The sequence below is a fragment of the Dendrobium catenatum genome, unplaced genomic scaffold, assembly GCF_001605985.2.
Source record: "Dendrobium catenatum unplaced genomic scaffold, ASM160598v2 fragScaff_scaffold_231, whole genome shotgun sequence".
NCBI lineage: Eukaryota > Viridiplantae > Streptophyta > Magnoliopsida > Asparagales > Orchidaceae > Dendrobium > Dendrobium catenatum.
In genome coordinates, this window is record NW_021318693.1 from 9,151,143 (window position 1) to 9,168,432 (window position 17,290).

A 17,290-nucleotide genomic window follows, 5' to 3' on the forward strand; every position below is an offset into this window, starting at 1 on the left:
CTGAAAAGGAAAGGAATCAACACTAAATACAGAAAATGTCAAAAAGAGGAGATGACAAATGAGTTGGATAGAAGAAATAAAGCATAGGCAATCAAGCCCCTACTCCCCATTAGACTAGGAAGTAGATAAACAGTAATGGCAAGTAAAGCAAATAGGGTAATGCTACACCCCACCACCCAAATAAAATCTCAAAAGATGATTGGATTTTTTTTTTCATTATGAAAATCTTGAAAATGTTATGGATCTTTGTGTAAAATTTTATGTGAATGCATGAGAAACATGATGTAGTTCACACAAAATTTAATAGGATTTTTTTTTTTTGGATTATAATGATGAGAGTTGAGGTATAATTGTAAAAAGCATTTAAAATTTTACAAAATTGAATAAAAAATGAGTTGCAAATATATTACAATTGCTAAAGTAGCACAAACCAGAAGCTTAAAGTAGTAGAAAAGATTATTGACACAAGCAAAACATTTGTTGAATATTGACCCTAGTAAACAAATGTTTTGCTTGTGTCAATAATCTTTTCTACTATTTTAAGCATTTAAAATTTGACAAAATTGAATAAAAAAATGAGTTGCAAATATATTACAATTGCAAAAGTAGCACAAACAAGAAGCTTGAAATAAGAGAAAATATTATTGACACAAGCAAAACATTTGTTAAATATTGAAAAATATAACAAGGACTTCATTAAAGATTAATAAGAGTTAAAGATTTGTAGAGCGCCATCCAGAGTAGAGACTAATCAATTGAGCAAACTCATCTTTTATCTAAGAAAGTTGAATCCAATTTCAAACCAAGTGAAGCAATCAAGATGTAGCAAAAAAAAAAAAAAAAAAACACCCATAAATGTATGATCCCAAAAAGCGACTCTAAAAGACATTGAAGTGAGGAGAAGAGTAAGGAGAAGAATGAACAATGAGGAATAATCAAACATGAAGGCAATGGTCAAAATATTCATCCACCTTATGGCCGAGAATATAAAAGCTTTTTGTTGGATCTAAGTTTGTTCATGGAAGACATCATGACTTTACCGTCAGGACTAGTTAAAATGATGGATTGAGAGAGAGGTGGACGATTACAAAGAAGAAATTTGAAATCTTCTATTCTGACTTTCATCTCTTTTAAGAGTAGGCAGTCTTTTTCATTGATTTTTTCTACTAGAAATGAGTAGTTTACGATTGCATTGCTCAGGTGTGCATTTATGCCCATAAGAGGGGTTGGGTGTAACTTTAAATTTAAAAATATGTGATATATTGTTGCTTAATTAACCTTTCTGAAGTGTGACTCTTTGTCTTCTCATATCTCTATTATAATTTTGACTAGGAATTCACTTTCTTCATCATTCATCATTCTTCATCTCTTTATCTTTTTTGATCGCATCGCGTTATCTCAAACTTTATGTAACATGTCGAGTGATCTCGCTTGCTGTGTTGAGAAAAATTCTCGAGGTTGATTGCCCTTCATTGGTTGTGGGATCAAGATATCAAATGATTGTCATAAGATTTTGACAATAAAAATATATAATGTTTCAAGCTCCTTCGGAGGGCGAGTCTTCAAACACCCCAAAGGATGGTGAATTATGTTTTTATCTGGACCAAATTCATTGTGGATTGCACTACCTCGTTTTGCAAAGTTGTTAACTATCATCAACCACTATAGGTTAGTCCTCGCCATATTTCTCATATAGGAATGCATTTACCATATTTTTAAGTTAAAATTTGTTGCCTTGGTGCTCTCTCTCACAACAACTGACAAGTAGAGCAGTTATCCCTTTGGCTTGTCATCACTCTTCTAAGAAAACATAAAGTGGGCCTATAATGGGGGAGAAGTGATATGTTGATAAGTTCATTTTTTCAAGAACAAATTTAAAAACTTTGTTGATTGAGCTTCCTATATGGATCAAGATCTGCCAATCCAATAGTTGAAGATCAAGACAATGGCCACCTTCACAACATCAAAAGTATTTCCATTCACTGGCCTACCTTTAACAATGAACGTAACTAGGTTTATCTATTGACGTCTTAGATAATGTTTTGCTGAGTTGACTTCTCTCGAGTGAGGTTACTTAAAACTTACTTCATGAGCACTCTGGCTCTCTCTTCCAAGTATGGGTCAAAACTAGCTTGTTTGCTTGGCCCTCCATGGTGTTTTCCCTACTTAATAACCAAAATAAGACAAGACAAAACTCTTAGAATTTTCCTACTTTTGTTAGTGTCTCTTGTGTAAGTACCGACATTTATCAGTGTGAGTGGCTGATAGGAAATACTCGAGTTCATAAATAACCATAAAGGGAAATACTTGAGTTCGCAATCAAACCTAACAATAGTTGATAAAAATAACAAGAAAAACTCAAGAGCTTCAGTGAAAACAATCCAAAACAGTAGATTGTATTATGGAAATCAAATCAAAGCACGCACAAATCAAAGATACAATTGATCCTCAATTCGAGAGGATGATCGTTCTCTCCCAATCTCTAGACGATGAGTCTAGAGCACAAAACACCAAAGAGAACTCCAAGAGAAATAATAATCAATCATGTCCTAACCCTAACCTCTCATCCTCTTTAAATACATATCTTCCTATAAAAAGTTTTCAAAAATGAATCAAATTAAAAATAGCCTCCCTATGGTTTAGCTGCCCCCTTCCCTCTCTATATTTGCTGCCCTAGGGGGGCCCACATGCTTGGGTGACACTTCTGAGGAGGTGGCTTAGCCCGCCTCCTATAGGAATGAACCGACCCCATCAGGGCTGTTTTGGTTAGTTCAGGAAGAACCGTAATAGTGATATAACATAAAAAATTGAAAATCATCATTATCATAAATTTATAAGCTTAAAATGATCAAATTACTACTTCTAAAAATATTTAAACTTATAATGTTATAACATAATATTATTATTTTTAAAAAGTATGAAAATCATTATTTCCATGATTTCAAAACTTTAAATTTTCATATTATTATTTTTTAAATATGAAAAATTATCATATCATGATTTAATTTTATTATCATTATATTATTTTAAACTTTAATATTATTATTATGTTATGCTAAAAGTAAACATCTCAAGCCTATGGATGCCTAAAGGGTTGCTTATCACATCCCCTAGTGCATGCTTCAATTTTAGTGAAGTAATTCATAACCAATCATGGGGTTCTACTTAATCGGTATAGAAAGCTAATCATAAACTAGTTCATGAGGGTGTGTAGGTCAAGAAGATAAATGTGCATATAACTAGTCACAAAGCCCTCTATCAACTTGAGTAGGATTGAAATAAGCCCCACAATCAATTCAACGAACGATCTATGAACTATCAGACCATAATCTACTAAATGTAATGTGCTTATTCTCTTTAGTTACGATCGAAATATGTTTTACCCATTACTGAGATGATAGGATTCACCAATAGATGTTTGCAGGTTGGTAGGTAGATTCCATGAGGGTATAATTATTGATTGGGTTAATATTGTGATGCAAGCAAAAATTTGGGAGAGGGCCCCAAATTTTTGCTAAAAAAAGAAACTCTTCCTAGATAATAGAAGATTACAAGATCTCACAAAAACTAAACGAATTAGACAAAAAACAACTTTTTATATCATAAAGACGCTTACAAACGACACTTAGAAAAGGACTTACAAACTTAAGAAATAAAGACTTAAACAAGACGACACCCTAAAATTGCTTCACTTAGTGACGAAAGATACAGATGGAGTGGCACTTGCGGAGAGACGAAGAGATTAGAAGCCAAGAAGAAGGGTGGAAAGAGCCCGCAGGATTTCCGGAGGGGATGAGAAAGAAGAACGGACAAAGCTCGCAAGCTTTTCCAATAACCCGCAGGTTAGATTCCAAAAATCGCATATCATTCTCTACTTTTAAAAAGCCCAAAACATCTATTATATATAGGCATAAGAGGGGAACTAAAAAGCCATTAAAATATTAATTAAAAGCTAGAAATAGAAGGTCAAAAGCCGCCTAAAAACTGCAGTAGAAACTCTTGGAATTCTTCCCAAAACAGCTACCAAACAGTCCCAAAAACTGTCCAAATTCTGTCCAAAATACAGCCCAAAAAAACTGTCAAAAAACAGTCCAAAAAACTGCATGATACCCAAGAGTCACAGCCATTCCAAGCAGAACAAGGCAACGGAACCAACCAGGAACAGAACAACCATTGAGAAATCCCAAATGGCACTTTATTTCACAAGGAAAGCCACGGTTTCAGCACAGGAAACCAGGAGTCAAGTATCGGTTCCAGCAGCAGATGTTATTTCTTATGCTAAAAGTAAACATCTCAAGCCTATGGATGCCTAAAGGGTTGCTTATCACATCCCCTAGTGCATGCTTCAATTTTAGTGAAGTAATTCATAACCAATCATGGGGTTCTACTTAATCGGTATAGAAAGCTAATCATAAACTAGTTCATGAGGGTGTGTAAGTCAAGAAGATAAATGTGCATATAACTAGTCACAAAGCCCTCTATCAACTTGAGTAGAATTGATACAAGCCCCACAATCAATTCGACGAACGATCTATCAACTATCAGACCATAATCTACTAAATGTAATGTGCTTATTCTCTTTAGTTACCATCGAAATATGTTTTACCCATTACCGAGATGATAGGATTCACCAATAGATGTTTGCAGGTTGGTAGGTAGATTCCATAAGGGTATAATTATTGATTGGGTTAATATTGTATTAACCGTTCATTTATCGGGTTGACAAGTAAGGCTTTGAACTGAGATAGAAGTTGGTTGAGTTGAAATTGGATGGCTTGATCGGTCTTTGATCGGGTTTTACTTGGGTTGATTGATGGTTGATTGGGAATAGAGTTGAGTTGAGTTTATCAACCTTGATGGGATGGATTTTTTGCTCAAAGTTTCACTTGGTCGATATTAAGTTGACCGAGGTGGATTTTATACTATATTTATGGCTTGTTACATTTCTACATAGCAATACCAATAAATAATAAGTTAGCAAGATCAAATTAGCAAAATGTAAATCAATTAGTTTATCTATAAATTGCAAGAACTCCTCCCTTGCTTGCTTATCTTGCAAAAAGATAAAATGCAAGGGCTCATAATCTCAATGCATATGTAGTTTTATGCCAACATTTTATGTTAGGATGATTGTTTTGCTCTTTCAGTTTGAAGGAAATGGAGGAGAGGAAATGAAAGGGGAAAAAAAGGAAACGATAAAGGAAGTTCATTGATATTAGTTTTCACCTACTTCTTTGGTTGGATGAGTTAGATTAAAAATTTGATAGTCTTCTTTGTTATTTCTTACTAGGGCTAGTAATGGAAATTTCCATTTTAAAAAAAGTATAAATATAAATATAAATATATTTAAAAATATTAGAAAAAGAAATGATCTCAAATACCTCCTTAGGCATATGTTCTAAAGTGAGCCCAACAAGTTTTTGTCATCCTCTATTTTTTTTTCCCTTTATAAACTCTTAGATCCCTCTATTTTTTTTCCCTTTATAAACTCTTAGATCCATTCCACAAATCCAAATCGTAGTATTTTTGGCACCTTAATGTCCAAGGTAATTATCCCAATTTAGTTAATATAGCCCTCCATAATATTTTTGTTATGCTTCAATGGCTTTATTGGCATTCTGTTCAGCATCAAGATCAAGGACTCCACTCTGCTTTCACCATGATGCGATCTATGTCAATGCAATCGGAGCGATAATCTAGCTTTATTCAATCCGTTAGCCTGGTTTAAAGGTGTCGGAAACATAGGTGGCCTTAGCCAAAGGGCAACCCGCACCAATGAAGAAGATGCATATTACAGAATGGGCATTAGCTAGCTCTAAACCTGCAACTGCTGTAACTTAGGGCAGGAGGCATAAAATGGTAATCCCCAAACTAAACCTCCATAAGTATAGTATCATAGCCCATTTTAGAAAATAATTAGGCATAGGGATTGCATAGGGACTACCCTACCAACCTCAATCAATAGTTCTCTATCTCACATAAGAAAATAATTAGGCATAGGGATTGCCACCTACACAAAACCTTGAGAACAAGAGCAGGAATACTCACAAAATATGCAAAATATCTAGTAATGTTTATCATTGCAAAATCAGGCTCCAAAAAAAAGTATTGTTCCTAAAATGAAATCAAGATTGATTGTTAAACAAAACCAAGAACCTGATAGAACCAGCAACAACAACAACATCATGCCTTTGTCCCACTACATAGAGTCAGCTACATGAATCCTTTTTTCTCCATTATGTCCTATTAAAAGTCAAGTTTTTGTTTAAATCTAATAAAGAAAGATCATTTCTAATATTTTCTAACCAAGTCTTTTTATGTCTACCTCTACCTTCTTAACATAAGAAAAATCTAATACCTCTACTTTCCTAACCGGGTCATCGGAAGGTCGCCGTTTTATGTGACCAAACCATCTAAGGCGACTCTCTCTAATCATATCTTCCACTAGAGCTACTCCAACCTTTTCACGTATATGCTCATTTCGTATCTTATCTCTAAGGGTAAAGCCATTCATCCACCTGAGCATACTTAGTATCATGCTTCTCTTTTAATGGCCAACATTTGGCACCATAAAGGTTTTCCTATTCAATTATCAGTAATTTGAGATTGTTTCAATTACAAAAATGAAGAAAATCAGACAAGAATAAAAATTAGACAAGACAATCCAATTTGCTTTTGTAATCATTAGAGCTATATAGAGGGGGGGAAAATGAACACATTTAAATGGCATGTAACTAGACAAGAATAAAAATTATTCCCAACTGAGATATATAGACTTGCAAATGAAGTTGATAAAGTATTATAGGTGAATTTTTTCATGAAAAACAATAGCTCTACCTAAAAGTAAGATATGATTCTACTACACCAACTATGGAAAAGAAGATAAACAATGTTGGTTCAAGCTTAATCTGGTAATACTAGTGAAATTATTCTGTCCGTTCGGAAGAGAATCAGAACGTGTCATGTCACCCGTTTGTTGATTTGCCTCCTAACGGTCCGGTGTCCGCACAAAATAATTTCTCGTAATATTGAGATTTTGTGTAATGAATTGAGTTATACAAAATTAAGTAAGAGATCTGCTCATAAATGCAAACACAAAGAGAAGATGCATGCTTTGGGGTTTTCCAATACTCATTTCTCACATAAATCAAGTTCAAAAACAAAAGTAGAAGAAAATCATTACCAAATAAACCCTTTGACCGAAATGTATTGGTTTTAACTAATAGAAAGCTTCAATCCTTGATTTTCTGAGCAATCATAGCATGCTTCCAAGAACATCAAGCGAGTGCATGGGCACAAAGAACAGGCTGAAACTTGCCAAACTAAATTTCTATCAAACACAAAAACAACATTTCACTAAAGATGAGAATTAAAATCATAAAAGACATACCAGAGAAAAAACTGACACCAATACAAATAGTGAGGAAAGTGAACTAAAATCCTCCAACCAAAAGATGATTGAATGACAATAAGTAGAAAATTCACATAGAAACATTATAGCAGCAGAAAAAAAAGGTTCACAGTTCTAGTCTTGTAATATAGAAATAATAATGACCGGTGCCTCTTCCATATCACTTCATCTACTCCTCTGCTTCAGATCCTGATTCTCCGCTCTTCTTATTGTGCTTCCTCGCATACCTCTGATTCCTAAGGAACTTGGGATCCATCTGCCAAAATAATCCAATCAAAGGTATATCTTTAGCAGAGAGCCATGAACCAAATTAGAAAGAATTTCCATTTCTCGGAAAATATGAAACGCAAACACAACTTCGTCGATAAAATAGTAGAAAAGGAGATTTCACTATACCCCTTTAGTGGATGTCTGCCTCTGCCTCCTAGGCTTCTTGATTCCATTCCTGTGAGCCTTGTGGGACTGGTTGTGAGCTGTGTGATTCTTCGACTTCGCCATTCTAAGCCATCAGAGAAGCAACTATACTTATCACGCGAGTCAAATAGAGGAACTAGTAATCGGATATTCAGGAGGAAGGAACGTACCAGCCGCCGGTAGAGAAGACGAACACACCGCGCTTATAACCCAAATGCCGAATCGATCGCCTGGAGAACCCTAGGGTTTCCGGCGACTATGCGACTTTATATGGAGAATGGGAAAGACGAGGTTGTGGATTTACCAAATTGCCCTTATATTTGGATTTTTTTTAATAATGATTGTTTTATAATAAAATTTAAAAAATTTTAGGCCTTCTTTAAAGTGAATATAATATAGAAATATTTTATTTTCAAATTTTCAATTTTTATAGTATTAAATAATATCCTTAAATAATTTTTGAACAAAATTAAGCACTTTTACTAATAACTTAGCACCCAGACTAGCCGTACTACAAATTAAGGTATGTGAAATCTACATCCTATAATAATTTTATGAGTATGTGATATTTGATTTGTAAATTTGTTAAATGCATATTGGTAGAATATATATCATATGTCATTTACATATTCAAATGCTTATTTAAAAAATAAAAAAAGTTAATAAATATGCAAATATAAATATGACTTAAATAATAAAATTTAATTTTAAATATATTAGTTAACTCTTCAAATCATTTTATTTAAAATATATTACTTAAATTACCTTAAATTTATTGAATATTAATTATTTTCTTTTTATTTTTCCCTATTTTCAATGAATTCTTTTGTATTGTAAGAGAGATTTGTGTTTGAGATTAGTGTAATACATAAATAATTTATATTGTACTCATCATGAAATAAATCCAAGTGTTTTAAAGTCATTTTAACTATTTGTTTTTTTTAAATACCCTCATATCTAGCACATTAATGTTTATGTTTATTTAAGTAACACCTTTGTATTTCAAAATATATGCTTGAAAAAAAAGTGTTTTACATCAAACAATTAAATGTTAGTGGTTTTTTTTTAATATGGTGTTGAATCCAAATGTGTTCATTGGTGATAGTTGACCTTATTTATCAAGCTAACTATGAAAAAATGACCTAGAAACTTGTGTGAGAATGGACAGAGCAGTCCACTATTTTTAACCAGAATACAAGTGCTCAAGATATCAAAGAGTCAAAAGACCGTAAATGCTTATCTTCACCTTTTATTTGTAAAATTTTGAGGACCGTAAGAAAGGCTACTTCTATATATAAAAAAGGTAATGTCATGCTTTAAAAACTCTCAATATAGACTGTCATAGATGTGTGCCACACTTTGATTGGATGGAAAGAGAATAACTCTGCATGAACCTTATAATCCAACGTGGGGGAAAGTTTAGTGATGCCAAGTGTGCATGGATGAGTTCTGTCGTACTAAGTATGTATGGATGAGTCTGAAAACGAGTACTAAGAAAGAAGGGCTTATGGCCAATTGATACTCTAAAGTCATCAGTAACCTATGTTGAAGCCTTAGATTGACTAGAAAAGGAAAATGATTGAGTTGGTGTTGTAGGAAGGGCGAGCTCCAGGATCAAATGGTCGAGGTTGGGTGACTTGAGAGTTCCTTGAGTTGGTATTATTCTTACAGTTAAGGTAGAAAGCGTGAATGATGGCACTCGACCGTAGATGATGGCAAGCATCTTCTACGGATAATCTTATGTATGAGATGAGTGGTGAGTTTCTTGGTTCAAGAGAGCCCTTGATTTCCCCAACCTATGGACAATTTCTCTTTGTGCTTCATGGCGAGTGGGACTTGATAGTCCTTGGGACTTGATATGTTATTTTCTTTGAAATGAGTAGAATATTGCTGAGTATAAATGATCAGGAAGTCCATGAACTATATTTGGTCATGAAATATATGATATGCATTAACTTATAATTATCTTGTATAACATACATTTTGGCATAATATATGCATATTGTTGAGCATATTATGATGATCTACATGTTATAAACATTGCATGTGATGTGTATATGTGTTACTAGAAACTTTTGTTAATATATTGGTATATATTTTATTGTGAAAATCTTTATTTTGTTTATTTTTATTTAGGAAATTCCAAAAAAATGACTAAAAATTTTGGAAAAATGTACCACACCACTATGCCACATCATCAAGCTACACAGTGCTCTTAGCACAATTTAGGCACCACAGAACTAAGGAAGAATGCCATGATGACCTATTCTTTATATTTTTTATAAAATAATTCAGCATCGTAGTGTCAATAAAGCACCACCGTGCTCTGGATACATCAATGTCATAGCACCAAATAGCCTTAATATTGTGGTGCCACGGTTGGGATGGTTACATGGTAAAATGACATGTTGATTTAGACGTAGTGTCGCAACAAAAGAAATCAATAGTGTCATGACACTAGTTCACTTGTTCAGTGACAGAACACCATTTTTTGTTGCACCGTGGTGCCAGTGTCAATTAATGTGGTAATATAAATAATTTTTGTCCAAATTTATGAGGGATGTCTATTGTTTACTATGCAAAATAAACTAATGTTCTAAGCCTTAATCTGATAGTTTAATCATATATGTAGGGAGACTAAGGACAATTCCACTATATACATTTTTTGAGGTATTATTAGATAGTGGCAGTGGTTCTATTTGTGTATTAGGGAGACTATCCTCAGGTTAGAGAAAGCCTAATGGTTCTATTGTGCCAGCTCCAATTCAAGAATGTGTATATAGTCTAACTCAGCATGAGGCTCAAGATGTACCAAATGTTATTATAGGTATAGCTTACATATCTAATCAATGTTATCATATTTTGTTTGATTAGAGTTAGTCAATCATTTATTTTCGAGTGCTACTTTGATCTAATACACTTACATTCAATATTATTATCTTTTACCTTATCTATTAATTTACCAATGAGAGAGGATATGAAAGCCAATATGGTATGTTTTTTTATTAAGAAATATTAGATATGAAGTGGAAATATAGTCATATTCTAAGTTTGATATTATTTTGGGTATGGACTAGTTGAGTCGATATGAGGCTCAGATTGATTATTTGAAGAAGTGGCTCAACTTATTTTTAAGTAGTAAGAGTTATCTTTTATAGAAAGTTATATATGTTTTGTCACGTCCATTATGAAAGTTGATATACATAGAAGAAGGGGTGTATGGAATTTTTGGCATAGGTTAGGGACGATAGTTTATGTAATGGATCTTTTTTTGATGTTCTGATAATATAGGAGTTTCGAGATATCTTTCATGAGGAGTCATTCAGTTTGCCTCCATATGAGAGATTGAGTACTGTATTGATGTATTTTTAGGTACATTTTTTATATCTAAGTCTCCGTATAGGATGTCACCTAAGGAGCTTCAAGAGTAGAAAGTATATCTTTGAGAGTTAACGGATAGCTGGTTTATTTGTCATAGTGTATCACCGTGGGGTGCACCTATTCTATATATGAAGAATAAGGATGTTATATTGCGTAAGTGCATTGATTAATATTAGGAATAATTATCATTTATCAAGGATCAATGATTTATTTGATCAACTTATTGGATCTTCTATCTTCTATAATATTAATCTATGATCTAGTTATCATCATGCAATGGTGAGAGAAGTAGATGTGATGAATATTTCTTTCAATACTTGGCATGGACACTATGAGTTCTTAGTCAAGCTTTTTAAGGTGACTAATATGTAATGCCTCATAATCTAATTTAGAAGAATTATTTATTTATCTTTTAATAAATAATAATTAGAGCTAGTTAATATTATTTATCAATAATAAAAAGTAAAATGGATTATATAATTCAAAATATCAAGATACATAACTATATTCATTCCAAAAACTTATATATAATACTCAAGATCTATATAATTATCACATATCTATCATGTCTTGAATACAAAAGAATAACTAAAATAAAAAGAACTTGAACCTAAAGGAATCCTAATCAGCCTCGCACTCCTACTCCTCTGCCTTGACCTAAAATCATATAATCATATACAATGAGCTAAAAAGCCCAGCAGGTCACCAAAACCTACTATTGAATTCAATGCATGACAAAGGAGTAATATGCATGTCAACAATTAAATCATAGTAGTTATATTCAAATGATCATTAAATCAATAAAGAATAAGTAAAATTCACATACAATAATTGTAGAATCTATAAATAGTAAAACACTATTATATATGAAATAGTAAAGAAGTAAATTAGTACGTGTGTCAAATCTATAAAGTAGTCATCATATGTGTAATACCAATCAATATTAAAATCATATAAAGCATCAAATCAAAATATTGGTAAAGACTGTTAAAATCTAATCAATATGGTAAAATCATATCAGAATGTACCCATGATATCCAGTTATTTAATATCACGTGCTCAATATATCAAATACTTAATATTAGTATCTAAATAAGTAACAGTAATAATCGAATGGTAGTAGTAGAATAATACAATAATAGTAAATCCATGCAATAATAATAAATTCATACAATAATAAGAATAATGCATCAAGAATATACATTTTAGTAGTCATACTAAAAAATAAAAAGTCCTGGTTATCATGATATTTTTCAGTATTGTATCAATATCATAAAATTATTGGCTTAGTAAATAGAGTCATCACTCTTTGCCGGTCGGCACAGTAATCATCTTTTTATGACTCATAATTAGTGTATCATATGAATCAATATAGGATAACACTAAATTGTAGTATTTAAAGAAAAGCCTGTCAGTCTACCATCTTGTACAAGTCAATCAGTTTTTAACCAATATGTCAACCAGTATTTACTTGTCTTTTACACACACATAATAATCACAGTACTATAATAATAATCTCAATCATATATCCACATTTATTTCCAATATATTACAATAAAAAAGTTTAAATGAGCTTAATTCAGAAAATATTAAAATGTCATAATGGTAGACAATAAAAATCATACAGAGCAAAAATTCACATTTTAATATTACAAAAAATAATATTATTAAGCTTTAGTTGAATTAAATCACTATTTTTAAATGTTAAAATAAAATTTTAAGCAGGGAAAAATCATTGTTTTTTCAAAATCACCCTATGAAAAATCTCAAATAATTACTCAAAATGTTTATAATCTCAATATCTATAACATATAAAAAGTTACATGGTGAAAGTTTTATTAATACAAAATTATTCTCATTTTTCAGTAATGAAAACATAAATTTGATAAAAATAAATAAAAAATATAAAATTTTTTAAATCAAAAATAGGTTAAATCTTAAGAATTTTTACTAATACCTAAAAATTACAAAAAATCATGTAAGTAAAATAATATAATAACAATGCTATGATAAAGACAGTTTGTGATTTGGAGTTACATTAACCAAAAAAAAAATATTAACCTAGGTCAAAATATGGGTTATTACAATCAACCCACCTTAAAAAAATGTTATCCCTGATATTTCCCTTAAGAATTCAAGCATGAAATCGAGAAAAATCAAACCTGTATAATCAAAACTCATCAAAAATCATACATTTATGTAGTTCATTCTATCACATATCATTCAATTATGTATCATTCAAATAAATTTCTTATCTATAGAGATTTTTAGGTTATTATTGATCTTCTAGACACTGTAAGTTATACATACATGACATCGCTAGAGTAGGAGCAGTCAATCGTGGTGCAACAGTCTCCCTTAGACCACCACTAATAGCTATATCATCTACCCTATTTATTAATCTTTCAATATGTGTTCTTGACCTGACAGTCCTCTATCAAAGTATGTCTGGACTATTTTGCACCAGAATTAATTATTCCTCCAAATCACCTCTGAGGATAGTCTACTACTTTATGTCCTTTCTATCCTAACAAAAACATCACCCTATCAAGAAGTAGTACTAACCCATATGTCGTCGATAACAATGAAGGCATTCATCATAGATGCCAGAAGATGCTACTGATAGAGAAGCCCTTGAATCACTATACCTATTTTTCTTATCAGTATCTCTCTATGCTTGGTTCATCTCTACTCCTCTTTTTGCTAACATCATATCTGGATCGCCTCATATATGGATGTTGGTGCGTCCAAATTAATCTCTATTAATCTGGCCCATTCCACCAACTTAAAAAACTCCTAAATTTGTAGAGGCACTAATGGATGTCTCAACTCCCTATTCAACCCTTATAGAAAGCATTTTTTTTTTTCAGCAATAGGGATCAAGTGTGGAGCATATCTAGCCAATGTAGTAAAATTAGCCTTATACTGCATCACTTTCTTACATCCTTGCTCTAGCTTAATGACAGCCTCCTGCATCTATTGTCAAGTTGATGGAGGTACAAACCAAATCTTGAATATTATAGTGAACTCATTCCAAGTGATCTCAATATTTTTTTCCCTTAAAATTTCTCTCTGAGTTGGCTAATCCACCCTCTCTCAGCCTCTCCTTTAAAGAGTAATATAACTAACAGTACCTTCTGATTCTCTGGACACTATATGCTGTCAAAGATCTTTTTTATCCTTAGCAACCAGTCTTTTGCAGCTTGAGGTCTTATAACTCCTTTGAATAATGAAGGCTTTAGCTTATGAAATGTTTATAAATGTTACTCTCTCTCTTATTCCTTTCTCCTATCTGACTTACTCTATGCATCCCCCATTACTTGTCTAATAACAGTAGCCAACTACATCATATTTTCTAATGGCACTGATGCTGCACTATATTGTTCATTTGGAACATTTGACTCTGATAATTCATTTAACTTTTCACCTGCATAGTTTAGTATAATCTAAATAATACACACATGCAACTATATATGCAAAATAATGCACCTAAAACCACTCATTCTACCCAGCTCTCAATCAAATCCTATAGCTTTGATAATAATTAATTCTTCCAACAATTATGCTTTGATACCAAATATGATGCCCCTGGATCTAATTTGGAAGAATTATTCATTTATCTTTTAATAAGCAATAACTAGAGCTACATTATATCATCTATCAATAATAAATAATAAAATAGATTCTATCTTTTAAAACATCAATATGCACATCTATATTCATTCATAAAAATTATATACATTACTCAGGATATATATTATCATCACATATCTATCCTATCCTGAGTATAGAAGAATAGCTAAAAAAAAGAACCTAAACTTGAAGGAATCTTGACAAGCCTCACACTCGTGCTCCCCTACCTTGGCCTAAAATTATTTAACAAAATTTAATGAGCTAAAAAGTCCAACAAGTTACTAAAACCTATAACTGAATTTAAAGCACAGCGGAGGAGCAATATATATATCAACATTTAAATCATAGTAGTTACATTCATATGATCATTAAATTAGTGTATAAATAATAAAATTCATATGTACTAGTTATAGAATATATAAGTATATTACATAAGCTAGTAAAGTAATAAACTAGTATGAGTATCAAATCTATAAAGTAAGCATCATATATGTAATACTAATTAGTATTAAAATCGTATAAAGCATCAAATTAAAACATTAGTAAAGAATCAATGTAGTAAAATTATATCAGATTTTACACATGCTATTAAGATATTTTATATCATGTGCTTAGTATTAGTATCTAAATGGGTAATAATAATAATATAATAGTAGGAGCAGTATAATAATGCAATAACATTAAATTCATGAAGCAACAATAAATCTGTACAATAATAAGATTAATGCATCAAGAACATGCATTTCAGTAGTCACACTAAAAAAGTAAGAAGTCTTGGATATTATAGTATTTTTTAGTATTACATCAATATCATTAAATTGTTGGCTTAGTAAACGGAGTCGTTACTCTTTACCCGTCAGCATAGTAATCATCTCCTTATAACTCGCAATTACTATATCCTGTGAATCAGTAGAAGATAACACCAAGCCATAATATTTAAAGGAAAGCATGTTAGTCCACCATCCTATATAGGTCAATGAGTCTCCAACCAATAGGTCAACCAATTTTTACTTATATTTTACACACACATGATTATTACAGTACTATAATAATAATCTCAATCATATATCCATATTCATTTCTAATATATTGTAGCAAATAAAGTATAAATGAGCTTAATTCAAATAATACCAAAATATCCTAACTGTAGATAATAAAAATAAAACTAAGAAAAATTTCACATTTTCAAAATTTAACCAAATTACCTGATATTGCATAAAATAATATTATAAAGCTTTAGTTGAATTAAATCTATTAAAATAATAATTTAATATTATATTATTATTTTAATCAATTTGTTTTAGTATAAAATTCAAATAAATTATTTTAGGACTTAAAAAATTATAGAAAAATATCCATAAAATAAATCATTTTATTTAAAAAATATTGGTTAAATTAGTTTGTAAAACAGACACTTGACGGTCCTGAAATTCTCACTTATATTGACATGTGTTAATTTCTTAAGAATTTTTACTCGTGCCAAAAAAATAACGAAAGAATTCATGCAAGTGAAATACTATAACAAAAATGCTATGAAGAAGACAATTTTTTATTTGGAGTTGCATTGACTCCAAAAAAATTTATTTAACTCAGTTTAAAATATGTGTTATTACATAATATACAATAATTTTTGTGGATAAGATGAATAGGATATTTTGTGAGTATTTAAATAAGTTTGTGATTTTTTTTTTTAATAAATGTATTTTTATTTATTCTTCTTCTAAGGAGGATCATGCTTTATATTTATGGATTATTCTAGAGAATCTAAGACATCATCACTTGTATGCCAAATATTTAAAGTGTGAATTTTGTCTTAAAAGTATTTTTTAGGATATGTAGTGAGTGGTGCAGGTATTTTTATGAATCCCTATAAGATTCAGATTATTATTAATTTAATGAGGCCTACTATTGTATCTGAGGTATACGGTTTTTTAAGCATGGCTAGTTATTAAAGAAAGTTTGTGATAGGATTCTCATAAATTTTTGCACCTCTAACATAACTGACTAAAAAATTAGTAGCATTTACTTGGACATCTAAGTGTGAGGCTAGCTTATAGAAGCTAAAAGACTATTTGATTTATGCTCCAGTTCTTACACTTTCATCTAGTACAGAAGGATTTCAGATATTTAGTGATGCTTCATTTAAAAGACTAAGATGAATTCTGATGCAACACGAAAAAGTTATAACATATACTTCCAAGCAAATGAATCCACATGAAAGGAACTATCCAACATAAAATTTGAAGCTTATTATTGTCATCTATACTTTGAAGATCTTGAGACACTATATGTACAATGTCAGGTGTGAGATCTTTACTAATCATCAAAGTCTAAAGTATATACTTTCTAAGAAGGATATGAATCTTGAGGCAAAAGAGATGACTTGAGTTGATTAAAAATAAGATTTGATTATTTTTTATTAGCCTGATAAGGATAATATGGTAGTAGATG

General features: G+C 31.3%; 1 protein-coding gene across 1 annotated transcript; it reads right to left on the minus strand.

Moving 5' to 3' along the window:
* Positions 1-7,351: 7,351 nt before the first annotated feature.
* LOC110106629 (60S ribosomal protein L29-1) lies at positions 7,352-8,130 on the minus strand. The gene is made up of 3 exons (XM_020836577.2): positions 7,996-8,130; positions 7,808-7,910; positions 7,352-7,667 (listed from the first exon to the last, which is right to left on the minus strand). The coding sequence occupies exons 2-3, from the start codon at positions 7,907-7,909 to the stop codon at positions 7,581-7,583; spliced, it is 189 nt and encodes a 62-aa protein (XP_020692236.1). The 5' UTR covers position 7,910; positions 7,996-8,130; the 3' UTR covers positions 7,352-7,580.
* Between the last annotated feature and the right edge of the window lie 9,160 nt (positions 8,131-17,290).